We start from the raw sequence: 24199 nt of genomic DNA, 5'->3' as shown, positions 1-24199 counted from the left end.
CATGTCTTAGACTTGATTTTAATGGTATCACCAACCACTTAATCTCCCAGACTAAAAATTAAGTCACCCTCTGACCACCAAATTGGCTCCCATCAGTTAAACCCTATTTGGCATTTCAGAAGTCTCTCTGACATCCTTTACTCTCCTGCCTCAGCAGAGGCACCCATTGCCTTACCTGAATAACTGCAATTTCCTCTCATCTAGTTTTTCTGTTCCAAGTTGATTCTCCACAAAGCAATCAGACCGACCATCCTAAAAAACAAATATCTTTGCGCCTCTTTCTTGTGATTTCCAGCTAAATACTTCCTTGGAAAGTCTGAACACCTTGCTTGGAAAGCAAGGTCCTTCCCAAGTTTACCTTAATCTCCCTCTTGCTTCACCAACCACCCCTGCACTGCATGCTCAAGGCTGCTTTCTCCTGCTCTCCCTAAGTAAGCCAAAACTTCTCCAGTCTCTGCATCGCTGTACTGTATCCAGGGATGACCTTTTCCTGATTTTAGTACTTTCCTTTTGACCCTTAATGACCCAGTTCAACTGAAAGCTATTTTGGTGTCTCCAGGCGATGTTCTTCATTTTTAGTTAACACAAGTGGGCACAAAGAATATATGTTCAAAGAATATATGTTGAATGGATGTTAAATGAATGGGGAAAGAGTAAAATGAATCTTTTTTTTATCGCCAATGCCAAGCACAGGGCTCAAAGCAACACAAATGTGTACTGAACGGACTGAATCCTCACCATATAAATTCCTTCTGGGCGGGGATTGCTGACCATTTCACCTCAATTATCTGTCACAGTCACTCGTTCTCAATAAGGGCTGCATATGCTGATGACAACAAAGGGGAACCATGCAAAATCTAAGGGAAAACGAAAGAGTCTGGGTTAGCTCTGGAGCTCGAGTGAGAAAAGTCTCCTCTTGGTCAGTTCCGGGAGAGCACTAGTTTCATAAAAGGCTCCAAGAGCTTCTAAAATTAAAAAAAAAAAAAAAAAATCAGAGCACGGGCAATCGATAACGCACGTTCGCCTGGTCACAGGAAGCCAGACCTGCCGGAGTTAAAATTATTCTGACCTCCTGTTTACCGTTGAGAATGTATATAGAGTGATGATGCCGGAAGCGCGCAAAGGCTATGCAGGGATAGGGGGAGGGTTCGGGAAGGGGGTTGTGGAGACTGTTTTAAAAGCATGGTAACGTCCTCAAGGTCTGTGGAGTCGATTAACTAAAAAGAACACCTATTTTGTGCCCAGTAGCTTCGTGGTCTCTCAGTACGAGACAACGGGAAGACCCAGAGGAAGGGGGCTGAGAACAAGTTAACCAAAAGGCTAAGGAACCGAAGCTGGAGTCGGATTAACTCCTCCAGCATCGAGACTGAAAAGGAGGCGGAAAACGGCAGAAAGGAGGAAAGGAGAGCTTGGGAGTGAATCGTAGGAACTGCCACGAAAGATAGGGAGCTTTGGATCCACGGAGAAGTCACTGTCTTTCCCAAGCTGAGGACTTCCGCCGGGGACGACCCGGACGGTCGCAGCCGAAGTCCTGGGGGGCACGTCCCCGCGCAGAGACCCGGGCGGAGTCGGAGCCGGGCTCTCCCCGAGGGCCGAGACGCCCCCTCCCCCATCCAAAGGCGCACAGCTTTCTTCCGCCCCCACTTGCCTCATAAGTCCTGCCCCAAAGCGGTCCACTGCCCTTCCCAACCCCCTAATCGAATCCACGTTCAAGAGCGAGAAAAGCTGACGTTGGTTCAGCAGCGCCGGTGAAGATCAACCAAGAGAAGCCCCGCAATGGCCGCCGCCATTTTGAAACTGAGGGCGACCCCGCGGAGGCGGGGAGACACAGGGTGATACCATCTTCCGGGGTCGGCGGGGGGGCACAAAACTGGAGGAAGAGGGTGGCGCTTACACCGAGTCTCGTTACCTGGGGGCCGAAGTTTCACTTCTCAAGGATTCATAACGTGTTGAAGCTAAAATAAATATGAGAAGAGTCGAGCAGTCAAAGGAAGAAGAAATATGATTTCCCGGAGCCACCCCTCTCACGGACCGGACGCGGCTAATGGTGGGTCCCGAGGCCGCCGCTTCCGCCGGCGCGAGTGGCTGCGCTCCCCGCTGTCCTTGGTCGTGGGGTCGTTGTTGGCTCCGAGGCCGCAGGTGGGTCTGGGGTCCAGGGCGGTCGAAGCGGGGAGACTCGCCGTTGTGCAGGCGGGGAGGGTGTACCTCTAGGAAAGCGCTCTGCGGCGGCGTGTGCACCGGGGTTGGGCTGGTCTGGGCCTCCTCGGGGCTGGGACGGCTTCCTAAGGCTTCTGGGCGAAGAAGACCGAGAAAGGAAAGTAGCAGACTTTCGGGCGGCTGCGCTCATGCTTCCCGCCTGGCGCTTTTGGGAAAGAGTATTCTGAGGTTGTCCTAACTGGAAAACATCTTTAGATGTTACGGGACCGGAGGCGAACCGGCCGGGATCAAAGCTCCCAGACTGAGGGATCACAGCTCCTGGGCTATACAGCCTGGAAGGGGCATTTTCTCCGCTGCTGCTGCTGCTAAGTCGCTTCAGTCGTGTCCAACTCTGTGCGACCCCATAGACGGCAGCCCACCAGGCTCCCCCATCCCTGGGATTCTCCAGGCAAGAACACTGGAGTGGGTTGCCATTTTCTTCTCCAATGCATGAAAGGAAAAAGTGAAAGGGAAGTCGCTCGGTCGTGTCCGACTCGTAGCGACCCCATGGACTGCAGCCCTCCAGGCTCCTCCGTCCATGGGATTTTCCAGGCAAGAATACTGGAGTGGGGTGCCGTTGCCTTCTCCAGCTTCTCCGCTAGCATTTCTGATTCGTCCAAGTTTCAGAGTTCTGTCTTCCTCGTTAATCAGGATTGGAAACTAACCTTACTCTCTTTTAAGCCTCAAACCCTCCTGAGCCGCCAAGCCCCAAAATACACACTTTTTTAAAATGTAGTTTTTAACAAAGTAATTTCGTTCTTGATTTCTGGAGTGTACATGTCATTCAGTCGAGGTTCCGGACCTCAAAGAGTTCAGTTTCTACTTCCATCCAGAACTGATTTTTTTATAGGTTAAGTCGACCCTTTGGATCAATACACATAAATTGCTGTCAGGACTAATGTCTAACCATCTATATTTTTCCTGTGTGAATTTAGGAGGACTCACAAAAATCACACCATATACAATTTTCTTTATAGATGTTAAGTGGGAAAAATTGGGTTGAAAGAAAAGGTAATAAGGCAAGTATTTTATCGTGCTTCACAGATAATGCACTTTTTACAAACTGAAGGTGTGTGGCAACCTTTATTTTGCACTGGGAAACCAAAAAATTCTCGTGACTCACTTTATCTCTATATTCGCTTTATTGCAGTGGTCTGGAACGACACTTGTAATATCTCAAATTATGCTTTGAGTGGGGAAAATGAGATAAAGCCAAGAGTAAGATTAATATACATGTTGACCTTTATACTTACTGTAAAAGACAGAAAAGCATGAATAAAGAGCATGGACCAAGGAACCAGACTGCCTGGGTATTAATCACAGTTCTGGCACTTACTGCATCTGTGACCTTAGACAACTTGATTGTCTCTGGACTTCATCTGAAAAAAGTATTCCTGCTTCGCTGGGGACATGGCATTAGTTAATACATGTATAGTAATATAAGAATTACATGAAATGGAGATTATGAAAAGCAGTTAAGAACCATGCCTGACAGAGAGTGCTCTAAAAGTCAGCTTTTTCTAAAAGTAGGGAGAAAATTTTGGATAATTTTGGCATCAGAGGATACATGATTCAGTTCCCTGAGTTAAGAAGATTAAAAACCATTTAGGTTTTTTTTTTTTTTCTTTCTTTCTTTCAGGAATACCATAGCTACTCTCAATTCTGAAGTAGAAGCAAAATTTTTCTTGAGAGTCTTCATATAAAGAAGACACTAGTAATATGTATAGTGCCCTTGAGGGCACCCATGTGGATGTCACTCTTTATCCAAACCTAGACTTGTCTCATTCGGAGAAGGCAGTGGCGACCCACTCCAGTACTCTTGCCTGGAAAATCCCATGGACAGAGGCGCCTGGTAGGCTGCAGTCCATGGGGTCGCTGAGAGTTGGACATGACTGAGCGACTTCACTGACTGAGTGACTTCACTTTCACGCATTGGAGAAGGAAATGGCAACCCGCTCCAGTGTTCTTGCCTGGAGAATCCCAAGGACAGCGGAGCCTGGTGGGCTACCATCTATGGGGTCACACACAGTCAGACACGACTGAAGCGACTTAGCAGCAGCAGCAGCAGCAGACTTGTCTTATTAGAGACTGTCCCAGATGCTCACTGCCCTTCGTCCATTAAATAGAACCATCTTATGGTCTTGGGCCTGTGACCATGAACCTGTCTACACTGCTCCTCCTATCCCTTCTCAAGGGGATCATTCTAGCTCACTTTCTTTAAAAAGTTATTTTTTAACTGAAGGATAATTGCTTTCAAGAATTATGTTGGTTTCTACCAAACATCTAGCTCACTTTTTATGTTCATCAATCTTTGTCTTTCCAGGTCATCCACTTGCAGTGACATATGTAGGACAAATTTTATGTTCAGTATCACTGGTCCCAAAGCTCATTATGTAGTAGACTGTGCAGTTGCCTCTGGGAGTAAGATTTGCCATTTTTCTCTCAGGGATGGAAATCGCTTCCATCATGGTGAAACTAAAAGTTTCTCAGTCATGTCCTACTCTTCAACCCCACGGATTTTACAGTCCATGGAATTCTCCAGAATACTGGAGTGGGTAGCCTTTCCCTTCTCCAGGGGATCTTCCCACCCCAGGATTCGAACCAGGGTCTCCTATATTGCAGGCGGATTCTTTACCAACTGAGCTATCAGGGAAGTCCATCATGGTGATTGACTCCAACTCTGGGTTCTAAATGTACAGAATCCTTTTATCTGTCACTCCTACTGCCTTATCTGTAGAGTCTCTTTGAGAATCTGTATTAAGCAAGAGCCCGTGGGGCGTGGTTCATCTTTTCTTGTCAGGGTAAAGGCAGAGAGAAATGTCTGCTGGCCCTGTTGCTGCTAAGTTACTTCAGTCGTGTCCGACTCTGTGCAACCCCATAGACAGCAGCCCACCAGGCTCCACCGTCCCTGGGATTCTCAGGCAGGAACACTAGAGTGGGTTGCCATTTCCTTCTCCAGTGCATGAAAGTGAAAAGTGAAAGGGAAGTCACTCAGTCGGGTCCGACTGTTAGCGACTCCATGGACTGCAGCCCACCAGGCTCCTCCGTCCATGGGATTTTCCAGGCAAGAGTACTGGAGTGGGGTGCCATTGCTGGCCCTATTAGAAGAGTGCAAACAGTAATGGCATTAGCCCACAGGTGGCCATGGGCTGAAGTCTTGGACCCGAGAATCAGCAATTACTTTTTTTGTTGGTTCAGTGTTGTGGTGTTGTTCAGTCGCTAAGTTGTATCCGACTCTTTCCAACCCCCTGGGCTGCAGCACACGAGGGTTCCCCATCCTTCGCTATCTCCTGGTTGTTGAGTCACTCAGTCATGTCTGACTCTTTGTGACGCCATGGCCTGCAACCCACCAGGCTTCCCTGTCCTCACCAACTCCCGAAGCTTGCGCAAACCCACGTCCATTGAGTCGGTGATGCCATCCAACCATCTGATCCTCTGTCATCCCCTTCTCCCACCTTCAATCTTTCCCAGCATCAGGGTCTTTTCCAGTCAGTCAGTTCTTCACATCAGGTGGCCAAAGTATTGGAGCTTCAGCTTCAGTATCAGTCCTTCCAATGAGTATTCAGGACTGATTTCCTTTAGGATTGACTGGTTGGATTTCCTTGCAGTCCAAGGGACTCTCAAGAGTCTTCTCCAACACCACAGTTCAAAAGTATCAATTCTTAGGTGCTCAGCCTTCTTTATGGTCCAACTCTCGCAGCCATACATGACTGCTGGAAAACCATAGCTTTGACTAGACAGACCTTTGTCAGCAAAGTAATGTCTCTGCCTTTTAGTATGCTGTCTAGGTTGGTCAAATTGTTGACATTGTTGGTCAACAATGGCAACCCACTCCAGTGTTCTTGCCTGGAGAATCCCAGGGACGGGGGAGCCTGGTCGGCTGCCGTCTATGGGATCACACAGAGTCAGACACGACTGAAGTGACTTAGCAGCAGCAAAGATCTGAATGCAAATAATGTTACTTAGGGGAGGTACAATGCTAAGAAAACCACCGCCTTCTAGGAATAAGGTCATGTTGCTTAGATCTCTGATATTCAGACTGGAATCTGCTGTGTGTAGTATTATACTCTATGAAAGCAGTGTATAATAGTTGTGTGACTTTTAACTTCATGTCTGTTTCCTAACCCAGTGCCTCTAGTGAGTAAACTTTGAGAAATAATTAGAATGTGTGTGAGAACCAGTTTTTAGGAGAGGCAGGAATCCAGTCTACATAATCCTAGAACAGTTGAGTGCTAAGATTAGAAAGCACAGCTTCTTCCCAAACACAGCTAAGCCCTTTTATTAGCAGTAATGTATTCTCTTTCTGGGATGCTGCCATGTCTTCTCAGACATTATACAGGATTTATTCATTATAGATTCATGTGCATACATATGTATTTCATCTTTAGATCCAAATTTTTACAGAAAATTGATGATTCAGCTATGTTTCCATTGAATTAGTGCAGATTTATTTTCCATGTGATGACTTCTAGTTCTTCCATAAAGATGTCATCCTCTTCTGCCTTTTGGAAACTCTTTAAACACTGTTTTTTAAACTGGGTCTTTGTTGTGCATGTGGGCTTCCTCTGGTTATGGCGAGCAGAGGCTACTCTTCATTGCGGTATACAGGCTGCTCCGTGCGGTGGCTTCTCTTGTTGCAGAGCACAGACTCTTGGCACACAGGCTTCAGTAGTTGCAACACATGGGCTCAGTAGTTATGGCACACAGGCTTAGTCACTCTGCAGCATGTGGGATTTTCCCAAACCAGAGATCAAACCCATGTACCCTGCATTGGCAAGCAGATTCTTAACCACTGGACCACCAGGGAAGCCCTGGAAACTCTTAAAAAGTTAACAAGTCTTAAGTACCATAAATGGCAATGTCAATTTGGGGAAGGGTCTCTATGAGAGGCATTTCAATATGATGGAAGGATCTATGCCTTTGGGATGAACCTGTGTTTGAATTCCAGCTTTATATGTAATACCTATTTGGGTTAAACTGTTTTCTTATCTGTAAAATAAGAGTAATAATTTTTCATGTTATATATTGGACTATGTGATGGCTCTGGTAACCTAGTAGTCACTCTACAAGAGTAAGTTCCCTTCTCTCCATATCTTTTTAGAGTTATTTAATTGATATTCAGATCTACTGTGACATTATTCAGTATGGTTCTTAAGAAAATTTCTCATGTTTTCATTTCCTTTCTAAAATTAGTTTTAAAAAATAGGTTTCAATAATTATAGCTTTAAAGAATTCTGCTTCTGACAATATTATTATATCAGTTTTAAAATTGTGAGCTATGCTAAATCTAAAAATATTTTACATGTGTAAAAGTTTTAAAATAATACTAGGAGGGTGAAAATACTTAGCTTTTGCAGGTAGAATGTTTTAATACTCTCTCCATTCCTGTGATATATCAGATCACTGGTGAAACTTGAAATAAAATTAATAAATTGACTTTAGTGCAGTGTAATTTTCATACTCATTGTCACCTATGTAATCTTCATTAAGTAGATTTTTAAGTAATATACTACATTCTGAAGAGGCTTATTATGCTTTTAAGATCTATCTCCTATATTTAGAGCTATCTTCCTGTTTCAGGTATGATTTGAAAGATATTTCAAAAGTGGCTATATTTCAGAGGGTTATTTTTTTGTTTTGTTTTAATATAGCATTCATGATGAACTTACTTCAGGTTGTGCGTGACCACTGGGTACATGTACTTGTCCCTATGGGATTTGTCTTTGGATATTATCTGGACAGAAAGAATGATGAAAAGCTAACTGCCTTCCGGAACAAGAGTCTGTTATATAAAAGGTTAGTTTTTGTATTTTTTTAAACCAACAGTCAGCTTTTGGAAGTACTCTTCTTAATATTATTTGTGCCAAAAATAAACAGAAGGGGTAATTCCCACTCCTCCAAGGATTTAGTGATACTGTTTTGTAGTCTTGTTTGTTGTTTAGCCCTTATATAAAGCAATATGATTACTTTTGCAGTGTAAACAAGTCTTTAGTTTCTGAACAGGCTATTTCAGATCTTTGAAAATCTTTTATTTCAAGGTACATTTTAATGTACAAACAGTTTTATACCATCTCATCAAGCCTATTCTGTATGCAGCTTTAACATATATTATCATATACTGTCTGACTTAGTCCATGATGTAGCTGAAATCAACAGCACTAATGGCTTGAGGCACTGGTCTAAGCAACACTCCTCAAGAGCTTTAGGCAGGATGGTTGGGTGATCAGATAGCAACTGGCAGCCGCCTTGTCCCATTGTGTCTCTGGAGATGGCTTATTTGGCAGCAGACTTAGAGTTAGCAAGACAGGGAATCCACCACTGGCTGTGATTTCCGGAAGGAGGAGGCTCACAGGACAAGAGAATCGAGCAGCAGTCACAGGAGGTGTATAGAGGAGGTTCACAGTTAGGGATTTCAAGACAGATAAAATGAGCTAGGAAAGAGTCTAAAACATTAAATGAAGTCACTGAGAGGATAATTGCTTTCATATAGACTAATGAGAAATTACAGTTGTTAAAAAAAAATTACATTTTAATCTGGAAAAATGAAATTGAAGAGGTGGTAAAAGGTTTAAAATCACAAGAGAATAGAATGAATATTCTCAATCTAATAAAATATTTTGAATGGGTCAGTGTAATACAGTATAAAACACCAAATTCATATTCTCTTGACTTTCCCTTTTATTCCTTCATAAAAATTGTCTTTACACTTTCGCTTCTCCTTTTTTTTTCTTTCTATGCAGGGAATTGAAACCTAATGAAGAAGTCACCTGGAAGTAATGGCTACAGCTGAATTACAGAATGTTCACTTTTTTAAAATTATAATAGAAATAAAAACACTCATTATTTAATTTGAAGAATTTAAAGTGTGATCCTTTTTGTGCTGAAATAATCTCTCCCATTTCAATAACAGATGTGGTGATTAAAAAATGGTCACCGAATCATAGCCCAACTATTCAGAATTTTTTTTCAAACCTTGTGCTTCAAAGGATCTCTAAAAAGAATATGGTAGGATTTATTTTCTAAAAATCAATAACCAAAAATTTTAGTGACCTTGGGGTTAGCAAAGATTCTTAAATATAACATATAAAGCATGCACCAGTTTTTAAAACCAAGACATACTTTATCAAAATTAAAAACTTTTGCTCTTTAAAAGACACCATTCAGGGATTTTCCTGGGGGTTCAGTAGTTAAGATTGTTAGGTAGTTAGAATAGGAAACAGGAGTCCAAAATGGCGGTGGCTAAAAGACAAGGAAGGAAAAAGCCAGCGAAAATAGAACAAAGGAAGGTCTGAGGACCTGAGTGAGGACCTCAGGTAGAACAAACAGCACTCCTGGCTAGCCCAATTTACATAGGGCCGGCCCAGGGGGGGAGGAAAAAAACATATAAAAAGAGGAGCCAAAGCACTCTCTTTCTCTGTCTCCCGGTGCTCTCCCCCACTCTCTTCTCTTCGTGTCTTTGGGTCAGCATGCCCTCACGCCTCGAGGATGGATTCTCTTGCTGTTTTCTAAATAAAACACAGCTGTAGCATGGAGCTGTATGTAACACTGATTTGTCTAAGAGCTATAACACAGTCTGTCCAAGACCTGAGAGCTGTGATGCGCCAAGGGCTTTAATGTCCATCACTCCAAATCTTTGTTGTGACGAGACAGAACCAAGGAGCATACACTTGCCTGACAAGATTCTGTGATTCCAATGTAGGAGACATGGGTTCAATCCCTAGTCAGGGAACTAGGACCCCACATGCCATGCAGTGTGGCAAAAATGTTTTTAAAAGAAACTTGAAAAGGAAAGGGTATGGAGGTATGGAGATAGTAACATGGAAACATACATTACCTTATGTAAAATAGATAGCCAATGGGAATTTGCTGTATGACTCAGGGAACTCAAACTGGGGCTCAATAACAACCTAGAGAGGCATGGAAGCGATTTTCAGGTGGGAGGGGACATGAGTAAATCTATGGCTGATTCATGTTAATGTTTAGTAGAAACCAATGCGATACTGCAAAGTAATTATCCTTCAATTAAAAAGAAAAAACACAGGATAGTGAAAATGCAGCCACAGATTAGGAGAAACTATTTGCAAAACATACACAACAAAGAACTTATATCTAGAATATGTAAAGAACTCATAACCAAATTTTTAAAAAGCAAAAGATTTTTAACAGGTACTTCACTGAAAAAGGGATATGAGAATGGCAGATATGCACGTGAAAAGGTGCTCAAAATCAGAAGTCATTAGGGAAATGCGAATGAAAGCCACAGCAAGAAATCACTGCACATCTATTAGAATGGTTAGAATTAAGGAGACTGATCTTATCAAGTGTTTGCAAGGGTGTGGAGCAACTGGAACTCACACTGCTGGCAGGAATGGAAAATGTAACTGCTAGGAGTTGTACCACTTTAGAAAACAGTGGAGCAGTTTCAAGATAAACATACACCTACCATCTGATCCAGTCATTCTTCTCTGAGGTATTTACCCAGAAGAAATGCATACATGCCAAAAGAAAGCATATATCCACACAAAGATGTCTACACGAGTGTTCATAGCAGCTCTATTTGTAAAAGCCAAAAATTACCGAGAACCCAGATACCCATCAACAAAGGGATAAGTTGTATTAATGGAATACTACTCTGCAATAAAAAGGAATGGTCTATTGATATAATATAGATGAATTTCTGAATGAAAAAGCCGACCAAAAGACACATTTGTACAGAACATTAGAAACTGCAGAACGTTAGAAACTGCAGACTAATCTAGAATAACAAAGCAGGTCAGCGGCTGCCAGGGAGTGAGTGGGCTCCAGGAAAGAGCTGGAGAAAAGGATTATGTATGGGCATGAATAAATGGGTACAGTATGTTCGTAGTCATGATTGTGCTTATGGTTTCTTCTCTGTATACACACACATATGTCATCTGTTATATCCAACTACCTCTTTTTGGAAAGCAAATTTTGCTTTTGGTAAGATTGGATTTAGGGGAAGTGAAATTACAATGAAATGATAGTCTTGTCACATTCTTTTCAGAACTCAGGACATTTATGCTGATACGTACATTTTAAAATGTCACATATTAAAAATTCTGTTAAACTATTTGGTTAGAGGAACAAAATACAGACCAGTTTAAAAGAGTCAGTGCTCAAGAAGATCTATCCTTGTGCAATCTAACTTGTTAACATGATTTCAATGAAGTAGATTTAGAGAAAAGTTGAGCTATCCAAGGTGACAGAGGTTTCCTGGAAGTACGTCTGTTCCATCTCCTCTGTCTCCAAGAACTCTTTCTTGATTTAACTCAGTAACCTCTCCCTCTTCCTACTGAACTCTTGTAATACTTTGTGCCCCCCAAAATGCTTGCATTTATTCACTACTTTGCACCAACTCTGATATAAAGAGTAAGACTCCTCTGACCTTCAAAAGATGATAGTTCAGTAGCATATGAATTAGTCCAGTATGTTGTAATGAGAGTTTTAAAGTAGGCAGGTGCCAGGTATAGTGATGGCACAAAGGACTTTCTCAGAGGATTTCCAGAAGTCAAGGGAAGCTGGTGTGACTGGAGCAGAGGGAATTCTGGGAGATAAAACCAGACAGGTGTTTGGTCTGGATCATAAAGAACTTTTTAAACCAGCAACAGGAAGCCATTGAAAGATTTCAAATACAGTAACTTTGTGTAATTATTTATGTAAAGATTGCTCCCAATATAAGCTCTGTGAAAGTGAAACTGTTTGTCTCTTTCATGATTATAGTTCCAGTGCCTGATATATATTCACATTCCATTTGTTAAGAGAAATACTGGTGAGGTTTGCATTCTTGAAAGATCACTGGCAGCACTATGAGTTAACATGAAAACTGGAATTAGAAGACCGATTCAGAGATCCTGGGACTGGACTACAGAAGAGACTAAGAGGGCAAAGCAGTAGCAATGCAGACAGGAAAGACACATGAACACACAGCATTTGAGGACTGATTGGAACAAAAGGTGACATGGAAAAATGGGGAGGGGAAAGAATCAGAAATGATTTTCAGATAGTAGCTTCATTAGTTCATCGGAAAGACATTGACCACAAGATACATAAAGTCAAATAAGTCATGGATCCTTGCCATTTAAGGGCTTCTCAGGTGGTTCAGTGGTAAAGAATCCTCCTGCCAATGCAAGGAGATGCAGGAGATGTGGGTTCAATCCCTGGGTGAGGAAGATCCCCTGAAGAAAGAAATGGCAACCCACTCCAGTATTCTTGCCTGGAGAATCCCATGGACAGAGGAGCCTTGTAGGCTACAGGCCATAGGGTTGCAAAGAGTCAGACAACTAAGCAACTGAGCGTGCAAAACACCTGCCATTTACAGGGTATTAGTGAAAACATATGGTCAAACCAACTATTATGATACTGTATAAAAGGTACCAGATATGATACAGATACACACAATAGCTCAGAACAGGGACAGGGACTTCTACATTAGTTGAAGAGGAGGGAACACTTCCTGGAGAGTGTGGACTCTCAGTTTTGATGAACAATATGAGTTATCTTATGAAGGTCAAATTTGGGATGTGCCAAATATCGAGTGGAGTTATCAGATAGGAATTGCAACAAATCTAATACCCAAATCACACATGGCTTCAGTGGAAAGCCAAACCCACAACTTGGATTCTGACTTGCAGGCACTGATCTTTTCATTTTATGCTGCTTGCTATTAATCACATGCTCAATATGTAGGGAACGCCTAATGAAATAATTATTAGTAATTCAACATTACTAAATATTGCCAGGTACTGTTCTACATGCTAAGGATTTGAACAGATCTATACAGTCATTTCGGAGAAGGCAATGGCACCCCACTCCAGTACTCTTGCCTGGAAAATCCCACGGTCAGAGGAGCCTGGTAGGCTGCAGTCCATGGGGTCGCTGAGAGTTGGACACAACTGAGCAACTTCACTTTCACTTTTCACTGTCATGCATTGGAGAAGGAAATGGCAACCCACTCCAGTGTTCTTGCCTGGAGAATCCCAGGGATGGGGGAGCCTGGTGGCCTGCCATCTCTGGGGTCGCACATTCGGACACGACTGAAGCGACTTAGCAGCAGCAGCAGCAGCAGCATACAGTCATTTGGGAAAGTTTATTAATACGTCCTGGTAAGGAATTAATCTGGCTTCCCATGTGGTGCTAGTGGTAAAGAAACCTCCTCCAATGCAGGAGACATAAGAGACGTGGGTTTGATCCCTGGGTTGGGAAGATCCCCTGGAGGAAAGCATGGCAACCCACTCCAGTATTCTTGCCTGGAGAATTCCTTGGACAGAGCAGCCTGGTGGGCTACAGTCCATAGAGTCGCAGAGTCAGACATGACTGAAAGGACTGAGCACATACACAAGCAATTAATTACGGTAGAGTTGAATCATGATCCTCCAAAATTCAAATTCATCCAGAACCAAAGACATTATTTGGAAATAGAGCATTTGCCAATATATTTAGTTAAGGATATCAACTCGAAATTACCTTGGATTAGAGTGGAACCTAAATTCAATGATTGGTGTTTTATAAGAGAGGTCACAGAGAGACACAGAAAGAAGAAGGCCATGTAAAGACAGAGGCAGAAATTGGAGTTAGGTTGCCACAAGCTAAGGAACACCAGGAGCTACCAGACGCTGAAGGAAGCAAGAAAGAACTTGCCACTAGAGGCTTCAGAAAAAGCAGGGCCCTGCTGATACCTTGGGTTCAGATTTCTGGCCACAAGGACAATGAGAATAAATTTTTGTTTTAAGTCACCAAGTTTGTGGTAATTTGCTACAAAATAGGAAATGAACACAACCACATATTTTTCTGAATTAGTAATGCATTAACTAACTCAAAAATCAAGACTAGAAACTTCCCTAGTGGTCCATTGGGTAAGACTCTGTGCTCCTAATGCAGGGGGCCCAGGTTTGATCCCTCGTGTGGGAATTAGATCCCACAGGCCACAACCAAGACCAGGTACAGTCAAGTAAACAAATATTTTAAAAAATCAAGACCCAGATTGTGTACAGTAAAAAGTCTCCATCCCACTCTTACCACCATTTGCCTAGACTCCTTCCCACTCAAACATGTAACCTCTGAGTTTTCTGTATATTCTTCCAGAGTTCTGTAATGCATGTACATGAAAAAATAAAAACAAAACATGTTTCTCTACACAGACACATAGTTTCTTTCAAAAAAAAAAAAAAACAGAAAAACTGGTTTGCCTATTCTTCACTTCCTGAGACCATGATTTGTTTCCCCAGTTAGGCTACAATTTCTTAAGAACACTATTTCCAATACAAGACTGTGGACTGTACATGCAGAGACACTTGACAAATGATAACCAAATTCTTTACTTGAGCACCTGGTCCTCACAGGCAGTTTCATTTCCTTCCCTCCCACTGCCCCTTGGACATGGACTCACCAAGGTCACCAATGGTCTCTGTAACAACACAATTTAGTGGGCTCTTGTAAGTCCCTATGCTGCTGGACTTGTGGACGGCTAACACTAACTGCTCTTTGAAACATTTCCTTTGCAGGTCCTCCATAACATTACACCCTCCTGCTCTCCTCCCTCCTTAGCTATTCCTTCTCTACCCTCAGGGCTCTGCTAGATCCTCTTCCCAGTTTCTTCCTTTCCCCAAGATGATTATATTCACTTCTGTGGTTTCAGTTCCCTTTTTTTTTTTTTTTTTTTCCCGACAACTCCCCATTCCACAGCCAAACAACATATCTATCTATCCACCCATCCACCTCAACATTGAATATCTCGCAGATATTTCACATTCAGCCAATATCTGCAAAGCATAAATTCTTTGTCTTTTTCTCCTCTCCAAAGCTTCTCCTCCCAATTACTCCCCACCTCAGTGAATATCCTTCCTGCTACAGTGGCTACCTAGGGCAGAAACCCAGAAGTCTGACCCTAACACTTCTCTCCCTCTCATTCCCCACTCTCTCACCAAGTTTTGTTGAGTCTCCCTACTTGGTGGCTTAGATGGTAAAGAATTTGCCTACAATACTGGAGACATGGGGTTCAAGTCCTGGGTCTAGAAGATCTCCTGGAGAAGGGAATGGCTACCCATGCCAATATTCTTGCCTGGAGGATTCCATGGACAGAGGAGCCCGACAGGCTATAGTTTTGGGTCACAAAGAGTGGGACATTTTCATATTTTCAGTCTCACTTGCTAATTATCTCTCAAAATGGTCTCTCTCCATCACTAAGTTATGATGCTAGTCCAAACACTGTCATCTCTCCCAGGATTCCTCTGACAGTAATGGGTCTCTGCTTCCACCAAACTGATCACTCTAAAACACAAACCTGAGTCTATCTCACCTCCTTGTAAAATCTTTTTATAGCTCCCCATTGCCTGTAAAAAGCACACCTTCCTAGGGTTTCCTTGGTGGTCTATTGGTTAAGACTCCATGCTTCCAATGTAAGGGACTTGGGTTCAATCCCTCGCCTGGGAACTGAGGTCCTACATGCCTGTGGTGCCAAGGAGAAGATTAAAAAAAAAAAAGCACACCTTCCTTAACCTGGTTTCAGGATACAAGACCTGCGCTTATCCTGCTCCTTTAGCTTCCTCCACCACTATCCTAGGCTTTTCACCTCCCTCAATTTATGCTTCCACTTCAGGGCCAGAACACTTACAACTAGTAACAAGCTGTCTGGACTTCGTAGTTGCGCTGTACTATCTTCATGACTCACTTTCCCCGTGTGTAAAATAGGGATGATAACGCCCACATCAAAGTTTGCTGTATTAAATTTCTTAACATATGCAAAGCACTTCCAAGAGTGCCCACCTGCCAGTAAGTCCTGTGTAAATAATAACTCTCATTTTCACACACGTGGTCAGTGTTGAGAGATGCAATGAAAATTTCTGTGGGGGAGGAGAAAGATACTAAATTACCGTAAGCAAATATGATAAAAAGATAATACAAAGTAAAAGTAGAAAACAAAAAGAACATAGAACCTCAGTGATCCTTATTCAAAACAAATCCCTAGAAGCTTAAGAATCCATCACAATGAGTGGGAAGGGGAGATGATCCTCCATACGGCAGGAGGCGCTGCAGCACTCCCCAGCTTGAGGGGTAACCCAGGGATGCTAGGATGCGCTACGAAGGTCACGTGCCCCTCATCTACCGCCCCAGTGTTCACGCCTGGTCGCTCCACGTGAGTCGCATTCTCGGAGATTATTGGTCTACGTGAGGCACGTGGGCAGGGCAGGCCGTGGTGGGGCGGGGCGGGGGCGGAGGGGTGGGGCCGGGGGCGGAGCTGGAGGGGGGTGGTTCAGCGCGGGGGCCGTTGGCTCCAGACAAATAAACATGGAGTCCATCTTCCACGAAAAAGTGAGTGTCCACGTTCGGTGGGGAGCTGTCCACGGCGCGGTGGCGGGCGTGGGGCGCGGAAACGCCGCCTCCTGGGGAGCTGGGTGGGGCCCGAGAGGCCCCCATCCAGATCTCGCCGGGCGGGAGGAGCTTCCCCGCGAGGGGAGCTTCACCGCTGTCCCCACTGCACCCCAAGGCCCGTGCCCGAGGATCCGGAGGAGACCCGGTCCGGGGATGTTCAGGAAGCCGGGAGGGGATAAGGGCCGGGCCGGGGGCGCCTCCGGGCACGAGAGAGAGTATGGCTTCTGCGCCTCCCCTCCACTTTCCGTGAAATTTCTTCTGTCCCCCTCTCTCCGTTTCCCCACATCCTAGCTAGTCACCTCTTGGACATGTCCCTCTATCCTTCCCAATTCCACCCCAGTCTGCCAGTCCTAGTCCTTGGAAGAATTAACTTTTCCTTCTCTGGGCTTCTCAGTTTCTATATTGGAATCTCCCATACCCTTAGATCCTTGTCCTGCACTGGGTCCGTAAGCCTCTTGAGGCAGGGACCTTGGCTCGTCCCATGGAGGGCGTGACACTTCAGCGAAGTGAAGTAGGGAACCCGGTGCGCCTCTGCACTGGGAAGTCGTCACAAGAGTTTCTGTTACGAGGTGTTTGGGTTTCGTTTCTTTCGGTAGTGGCATCTTGCCGGATCAGGAGGCCAGCTTTCTTGTTAGGTATTAAGGATGGGCAGGAATAATGTTGTTGTTGTCTGCCTAGCCCATTGTGCTTTGATTCTTCCATGACTATGCACTTGACGATTAATGTTTGTGGCATGTGGATAAACTCGTCTTTTTTCGCATACAATTACCATTTCATTTGAGTGTGAATGAAACCTTCCTCAGGTCGGCATAAACACATATCTTATTTCATAATAGTTTCATGTTTGGAATGAGTTGCTGCTGAGGTTGTTATTTAGTAGGAGCAAAGGGGTTTTGTTCTGTTAAATACTTATATATCCATTTTAAAATGCACACACACAGCAATCAAAGCAATCAGAGACAAAGGAAGTGCAGTATAAATTCAAACAAATTGTTATGGAATGCTTTTCTCTATAGAAAACATTTCAGAAATTTTTTTTTTTTTTTTTTGGTGGATGAGGAAGGACTCAGTGTTTGGTTATCACTAATCTTTTCAGTTGGCTGACATATATGAATCCTGGACAAGAGAAATTTAGTTGCTTGGCTAAGGAGATTGGATGAAAAGAACGTTGAGTGGACATATTTTTATGACTAATTTCAGAAGCTTTGGTGTAGGACCAGATGTTTCACATTGAAAACTTTAAATTTTTCCACATCACTTTTTGAGGACCATGCAATGTATTTTTTTTAAAAAACAATATTCATTGGTACCTAGTTTAGATAGATTGCAGTGGAGGTAACCGCTTAATCATGGGATCAGAAGAAGTTGGACACTAGCCTAATGAAAATTCACTTAACTTAGTACAAACTCTGCCTGGGTTTGAATACCACTTCTGCTGTTTGCGGTATCTGGTCACTGTATTAGGTAGCTCTTGAAGTGAAATGGCCTATCTTAATAGAGACTTTTTTGTTGTTATTTGAATTTTTTATTAAGGATAACACGTGTAGGGGCACCCAGATCATAAGAGTACAGCTCAGTGAATTCTCATGAAATGAACACGTGTGTAAATAATACTTACCTCAAGTAATAGAACATTTACCTGCATCCTGTAAGCCCCCTCTATCCTCCTCCAGGATACCAAGTCTCCCTCCACCCCTGCAGGGGTAACCTCTATCCTGATTTGTAACATCATCGATTAATCAGTTTTGTCTGTTTTGAGATTTTGTAAATGGAATCATATAGAGTATACTCCTTTGAGTCTGTCTTGTGTGTGCTGCGATTCATGGGGTCGCAAAGAGGCAGGCAGGACTGAGCGACTGGACTGTGTTTAACACTGATTGAGTTACCCATTTTGTTGCAGGTAGTTGTAGTTAATTAATTAGTATTGTTATGTTATATAGTTCATTTTCTGTTACATAGTATGTTGTTATATGGTATTTCTTTGTGACTGTAACACAATTTAGCCATACTCCTGGGAGGAGCCTTTGAGTAGTTTCCAGTTTGGTGGCCAATATAATAGGGCTCCCTTGATGGCTCAGATGGTAAAGAATCTGTCTGCAATGCAGGTAGACCCAGGTTCAATCGGTGGGTCAGGAAGATCCCCTGGAGAAGGAAATGGCAACCCACTCCAGTATTCTTGCCTGGAGAATTCCACAGACTGAGGAGCCTGGGAGGCTATAACCCATGGGGTTACAAAGAATCTGGTGGCAACTGAGCAACTCATTGTTACGTAGTATGTTATATAGTATTTCTTTGTGAATATCACACATTTTAGCCATTGGACTGTGAGGAGCATTTGGCTAGTTTCCAGTTTGGGGGCCAATACAAATAATGCACCTATGAACATTGTTATACATATCTTTTGATGTACATCTGTATGCATTTCTGTTGCTTATGCTATGTACCTAGTGGTGGAATTACTAGATTATAGGGTTGGTATATGTTAAGCTGTAGTAGATACTCCAGATAGCTTTCCAAAGTGGTTATACTAAGTTACACTTTCGTCAGTAATATGGAACAGTTTTGATGTCTCTAATCCTCTCCAACATTTTAGTCATTCTGGAGTGTGTAGTAATAACATATTGTTAATGCTAATATGCATTCCTCTCATAGTTAAATGAAGGTGAGCCCCCTTTTGTGTTTTTTAATCCGTTGGCTATCCTCTTTTGAGTACTTGCTTGTCTTGCCCATTTTTCAATAGAGTGTAAGTAGGACATCTGTTCAGTTCAGTCGCTTGGTCGTGTCCAACTCTTTGTGACCCCATGGACTGCAGCACGCCAGGCCTCCCTGTCCATCACCAACTCCTGGAGTTTAGTCATACTCATGTCCATGAGTCGGTGATGCCATCCAGCCATCTCATCCTCTGTCATCCCTTCTCCCACCTTCAGTTTTTCCCAGCATCAGGGTCTTTCCCTCCAACTCACGTATTATTTGGTGGGAGGTGCTTTCTGGTAGTAGAAATACAGTAGAAGGAAACAGAGGCGCAGGCAAGTCCTCTCTCGCCATCGTAGCCATGATTTGAGGGATAGGTAGCGCCTCCGTTAAGTTCAAGCTTTGTATTCAGCACCAAAATAAGAAGATAAACTTGTCTCAGCCCCCTAGCTCACACTCAGACTGTCTCAATGCTGCATTCTTGAATTTTGTCCCCAGAAAATTAAATCAGGAAAAAGATGTGTCTTGCATGGTGTTGGTCTTTGGGGTCAGATCTGTTGTATGACATAGCTCAGAACAAATTGCAGGATGTCAGACAGGCTGGGTTAAAGAATAGACTTTTCTAGGGAAATGGATAACTTAGAGCATCAGGGTTATTAGCAGGAGAAGGTATTCTCCCAACTGTCATCATTCCTTGGTGTCCAGCCCAGCGCTGGGTGCACAGGGAGGGACCTCATCCACCCATGAGTCTCCCTTCTTATAGGGAAACAGGAGAGTAGCATTGTTGAGGGGAGAAGGATGATACTCAGGCTACTTAGTTGAAGGTAGCCTGGGTTTAGGTTTGGGTGCCAGTAGCGTGAGAAAGCCAGTTGCCCAGTGCCCGAAGACCCTGGGGCTTGTAGAAAGTTGTATTCTTCCCACTCCCATAACAGGAAGCCAGTGATCCCATGGAGACTTGAACTTGGATGCTGTCTCCTTGCTGCCTTGTCTAGAAGTGAGCTCCAAGCATGATTTTCTGGACAGTTTTGCTCATTGCACCACAGTGTGTGCCTTATCTTTCTTTAAGAGAACCTCATTTTTGTAGCTACAAGTCTCCATAAACATGGAACAGAATTTGTCTTACTGTGTCAGTTCTTGAGATTCATCTGTTCATGGATTTGAAATTCCATGAACGAACCTTTAAATGTACTCATTAAATGGAGTACGTAAACATCCCATGAATGAACATTTAAATCTTGTTGAAAGAACAAATGTTCTAGGGATTAAATGTTCTTTTCAGAGTTAGTAATTTACCATGGAATCTCCAAAAGTGAATTTATTTTAGCTACTGAAAATGAGGGAGGCTAAATGTTTATTGTAGGAGAAGGTGATGGCACCCCACTCCAGTACTCTTGCCTGGAAAATCCCATAGATGGAGGAACCTGGTGGGCTGCAGTCCATGGGGTCGAGAAGAGTTGGACATGACTGAGCGACTTCACTTTCACTTTTCACTTTCATGCATTGGAGAAGGAAATGGCAACCCACTCCAGTGTCCTTGCCTGGAGAATCCCAGGGACAGGGGAGCCTGGTGGCTGCCATCTATGGGGTTGCACAGAGTTGGACACGACTGAAGTGACTTAGCAGCAGCAGCAGCAGCAAATGTTTATTGTAGAGTAATTTTTAGTAAAATATGAGATTTTATATAGATGATGTTTGTTTAATAGAAATCATTAAGTTTTTGACCATATAACTGATCATATAATTATAGTTTTATTAGTGGTAGAATTATGAAATAAATGTTAGCAAATGAAAATGCCCATACCTGGGTTATTCATGCTTTCTAAAGCTAAAAATGTTTGTGGTTTGGCTGTGTTAATAAGTTAATGATTACATATCTCTTTGGAGAAGATACTGTACAAATCTGTTTTACAAATCACATTTGAATTTTTTCTTTTGGAAATATTAGCAAGAAGGCTCACTTTGTGCTCAACATTGCTTGAATAACCTACTGCAAGGAGAATACTTCAGCCCTGTGGAATTATCTTCAATTGCACATCAGCTAGATGAGGAAGAGAGGATGAGAATGGCAGAAGGAGGAGTTACTAGTGAAGACTATCGCACATTTTTGCAGGTACCGATTTTAAACTCACTAAATCACGATTCTCAAAAAATGTGGGTACTATTTAGAAAGGGATGAGTTGCTCTTCCAATGGGGATCTGACTTGTTAATTATAACTCAGCTCTTGGCTTTGTAGATGGGAATGCACAAGATGTTATTTTAAATACACACACTAATGACACTTTACCCTTCTCTCCCCACCCTCAATCTCTGCCCCAACCACCTCTCCAAATTCAACAGCAGCCTTCTGGAAATATGGATGACAGTGGCTTTTTCTCTATTCAAGTAAGTAGTCACAAGCATGTGCTAAGTGTTGTTTATATCCCAGGCACTAAACTCAGCGTATGCTTTTCACAGCCTTTCATAGTCACTGTATTGATGTGACCTTCAGAAGTTCTTCCAGTAGGTTGAGTATAAGAGTATAAGATTATCCTTTAGAATACTAGTTTTCTATATAGATAAACATGAAAATTAGGACAGTAGATTCTTCATTTTAGAGAAGGCCTTTTTCAAAGGAGGTTGTTAATTTGAATCTGTATGCTAATAACTGTAATTCCAGTAATTCACAGTATTTCAAAGGCTTCCCTCATGGATCAGTAGTAGAGAATCTTCCTGCCAATGAAGGAGACGCAGGTTTGCTCTGGGTCAGGAAGATCTCCTGGAGAAGGAAATGACAGCCCACTCCAGTATTCTTTCCTGGGAAATCCCATGGACAGAGGGGAACCCTTTGCTAACCTTGCATTTAAATCAGCCTACCAGGATTGAATTCCTTCATTATGGTCTGTGGCTTTCGTCTTCTCCCTTTTTGTGAACTTATTGCTCCCCTTGAATTCTGTGGGTGAATATATATATGACACTTGTGAGATTGATTCTTTCATCTGTGGCTCTTTCATTCCATTCCTAACACCTGTGAGGTGGATCCAGAGTTCTTTAGAACCTCTCTTGGGGGACCTGCAGATATCTCTGTATGTGTTCCCCTGTTCAGTCCTCCTGGACTCGTCGGTCACCAGCATTTGCAGCCAGGGCTTCACTGTGGGTGGTTACAGGTAACAGCTGCTGCCGGGCCCAGAGCAGGGGCCTGAGTGGGCTCAGCGCTGGCCATTTCCTGTTTCTGCAGTGCTGCTCTGGGCACCAGTCCACACTTGCCCACTACAGATCGTTCACTTTTTGTCTATACTCATGCCTGGCTCACTTGCTGCTTTGTTGGGTACCTTGGAGGGTAGGTGGTAAATTTTCAAAATTTTTCCTTTTTTTCTCTCACTTTGAAATAATCAGGTTTATCTTTTGGTTTCCTACAAATCACAAACCCACAATAAAAGAAGTTTAGAACTGATGAAAACTTCAGTTTAAATCCTCAGAAATAACTCATTTTAATAGATGTAAACTTACCATTATTCCGTATAGTAAGTTGACTGTCAGTTTTCTAAAGCAGGACTCATAGTAGCCAAATGAATGCAATGGACTTGTTTTAAGAGTAGCACTTACTGGATAGAATATATATCTAGATTTTGGAGGCAGTTCTATCTAGGAATTGTATGGTTCTCATACAATTCCAGAAAATTAGTGTAAAAGGTACTCTTTTAAATGTTATGTCTGTATTGTTATTTATGGATATTTGATGCATATAGTGATATACCCACATGCACACACACACATACACACACGCACATGCACTTTAAAACCCATAGCCTACCGGGGAAATTTATCTATGAACTAAAATTGTTTCTATAACTAACGTGGCTTAACACTACTTATTTGGAATTAAAAAAAAAAATTTTTTTTTTAACAGGTTATAAGCAATGCCTTGAAAGTTTGGGGTTTAGAACTAATCCTGTTTAACAGTCCAGAGTACCAGAGGCTCAGGATTGATCCCATGTAAGATTATTTTGCTTTTCTTATATTTGATTTTTAAATTTATACCTTCTTAAAGGGGAAAAATAAGTCTGGCCTGCTTTGGTTATGATATTTCCCATTTTACCCCCTCAGGTTTTCCTGGTTTGCCTTTTGGGGCTGTCTGTGAACACGTGTCCCCCAAGCCTCCCTGATCCCTCCATGTATGGCAGTGCAGAGCTGATCCTTGAATGGGGTGTGGTGCTGTTGTTTTTGTATGGCATCACCGATCTCTACAGAGATTTATACTGTTTTGTAATTTTTTAAAAATCAGTGATTCTTAAAACTGTAAATATAATCCTAAGTCATCATAGGTTTTGTATAGTATTTTCTAATTGACAAACTAAATGAATATGATTCTAATATTTCAACTTAATATTGCATATGTGCTTTTTCCTGTTTCTAGAAATGAAAGATCATTTATATGCAACTATAAAGAACACTGGTTTACAGTTAGAAAATTAGGAAAACAGGTAACGCTTCTCCTCCTTACCTGTCTTTTTTCTCATTCTGTACCTCATTTGCAACTAAAGTGTAAGGGATTGGTGCCTTAAAGATGAAGAAACACACCAGTAATGTGTACTTGTGGCCTGGTTACAATCTAGATAGATAGGACATAAGTAAAATTCTCTATTTAAGACAAGACAGCCATATTTAGACATAAGTAAGTTTTTATGTGAGAAAGATGTTCTGTCAGCTAAATTCTATTTTTCATAGGTTTGCATTAAGCATAGCAGTGTCACAAAGCCCGAAATAGAGTCCGGTATGAATAAAAATTTTCAGCCATGTTTGCTTTAGCTTAACAAGGTTATTCACATTCCAAATGCCATGTAATACATGTGTCTACATAAATCATTTCTATTAAAAAAAATGGAATGTGTCTTGAGCATTGAGCAAGGCTTTTATAAGATCAAGAAAAATACCAAAAGTGTTATT

General features: G+C 42.5%; 3 protein-coding genes across 14 annotated transcripts in view; 2 read left to right on the top strand and 1 right to left on the bottom strand.

Moving 5' to 3' along the window:
- Nucleotides 1-1799, bottom strand: part of CPSF2 (cleavage and polyadenylation specific factor 2) — a 36566-nt gene extending 34767 nt beyond the window's left edge. The window contains 2 exon segments of one of the 2 annotated variants that reach the window (NM_175808.2): nucleotides 739-857; nucleotides 1649-1785. The gene's annotated coding sequence lies outside the window, so the exon portion shown is untranslated. 2 annotated transcript variants of the gene reach the window in all.
- A 320-nt stretch (nucleotides 1800-2119) lies between these two features.
- Nucleotides 2120-9031, top strand: NDUFB1 (NADH:ubiquinone oxidoreductase subunit B1). Its single transcript, NM_175809.2, has 3 exons — nucleotides 2120-2139; nucleotides 7848-7992; nucleotides 8937-9031. Exons 2-3 carry the CDS (start codon nucleotides 7853-7855, stop codon nucleotides 8971-8973), a joined length of 177 nt encoding a protein of 58 aa, NP_787003.1. The 5' UTR covers nucleotides 2120-2139; nucleotides 7848-7852; the 3' UTR covers nucleotides 8974-9031.
- Nucleotides 9032-16186: 7155 nt separating this feature from the next.
- ATXN3 (ataxin 3) overlaps nucleotides 16187-24199 on the top strand; it is a 37718-nt gene continuing 29705 nt past the window's right edge. For 2 of the 11 annotated variants that reach the window (XM_024981992.2, XM_059879209.1), the window contains exons 1-5: nucleotides 16188-16348; nucleotides 21221-21385; nucleotides 21614-21658; nucleotides 23163-23248; nucleotides 23670-23736. In XM_024981992.2, the coding sequence (XP_024837760.1) occupies nucleotides 16286-16348; nucleotides 21221-21385; nucleotides 21614-21658; nucleotides 23163-23248; nucleotides 23670-23736 (426 nt within the window). In that variant the 5' untranslated portion in view covers nucleotides 16188-16285. Of the gene's footprint in view, nucleotides 16349-16467; nucleotides 17388-18957; nucleotides 19247-21220; nucleotides 21386-21613; nucleotides 21659-23162; nucleotides 23249-23669; nucleotides 23737-24199 lie in introns of those variants that run through there. The other 9 variants (XM_010817282.4, XM_059879211.1, XM_059879205.1 and 6 more) reach the window with 8 other exon arrangements.

The sequence above is a fragment of the Bos taurus genome, chromosome 21, assembly GCF_002263795.3.
Source record: "Bos taurus isolate L1 Dominette 01449 registration number 42190680 breed Hereford chromosome 21, ARS-UCD2.0, whole genome shotgun sequence".
Lineage (NCBI taxonomy): Eukaryota > Metazoa > Chordata > Mammalia > Artiodactyla > Bovidae > Bos > Bos taurus.
The sequence above is the reverse complement of the archived record's forward strand: the minus strand, read 5'-3'. Positions and strand labels throughout refer to the sequence as shown.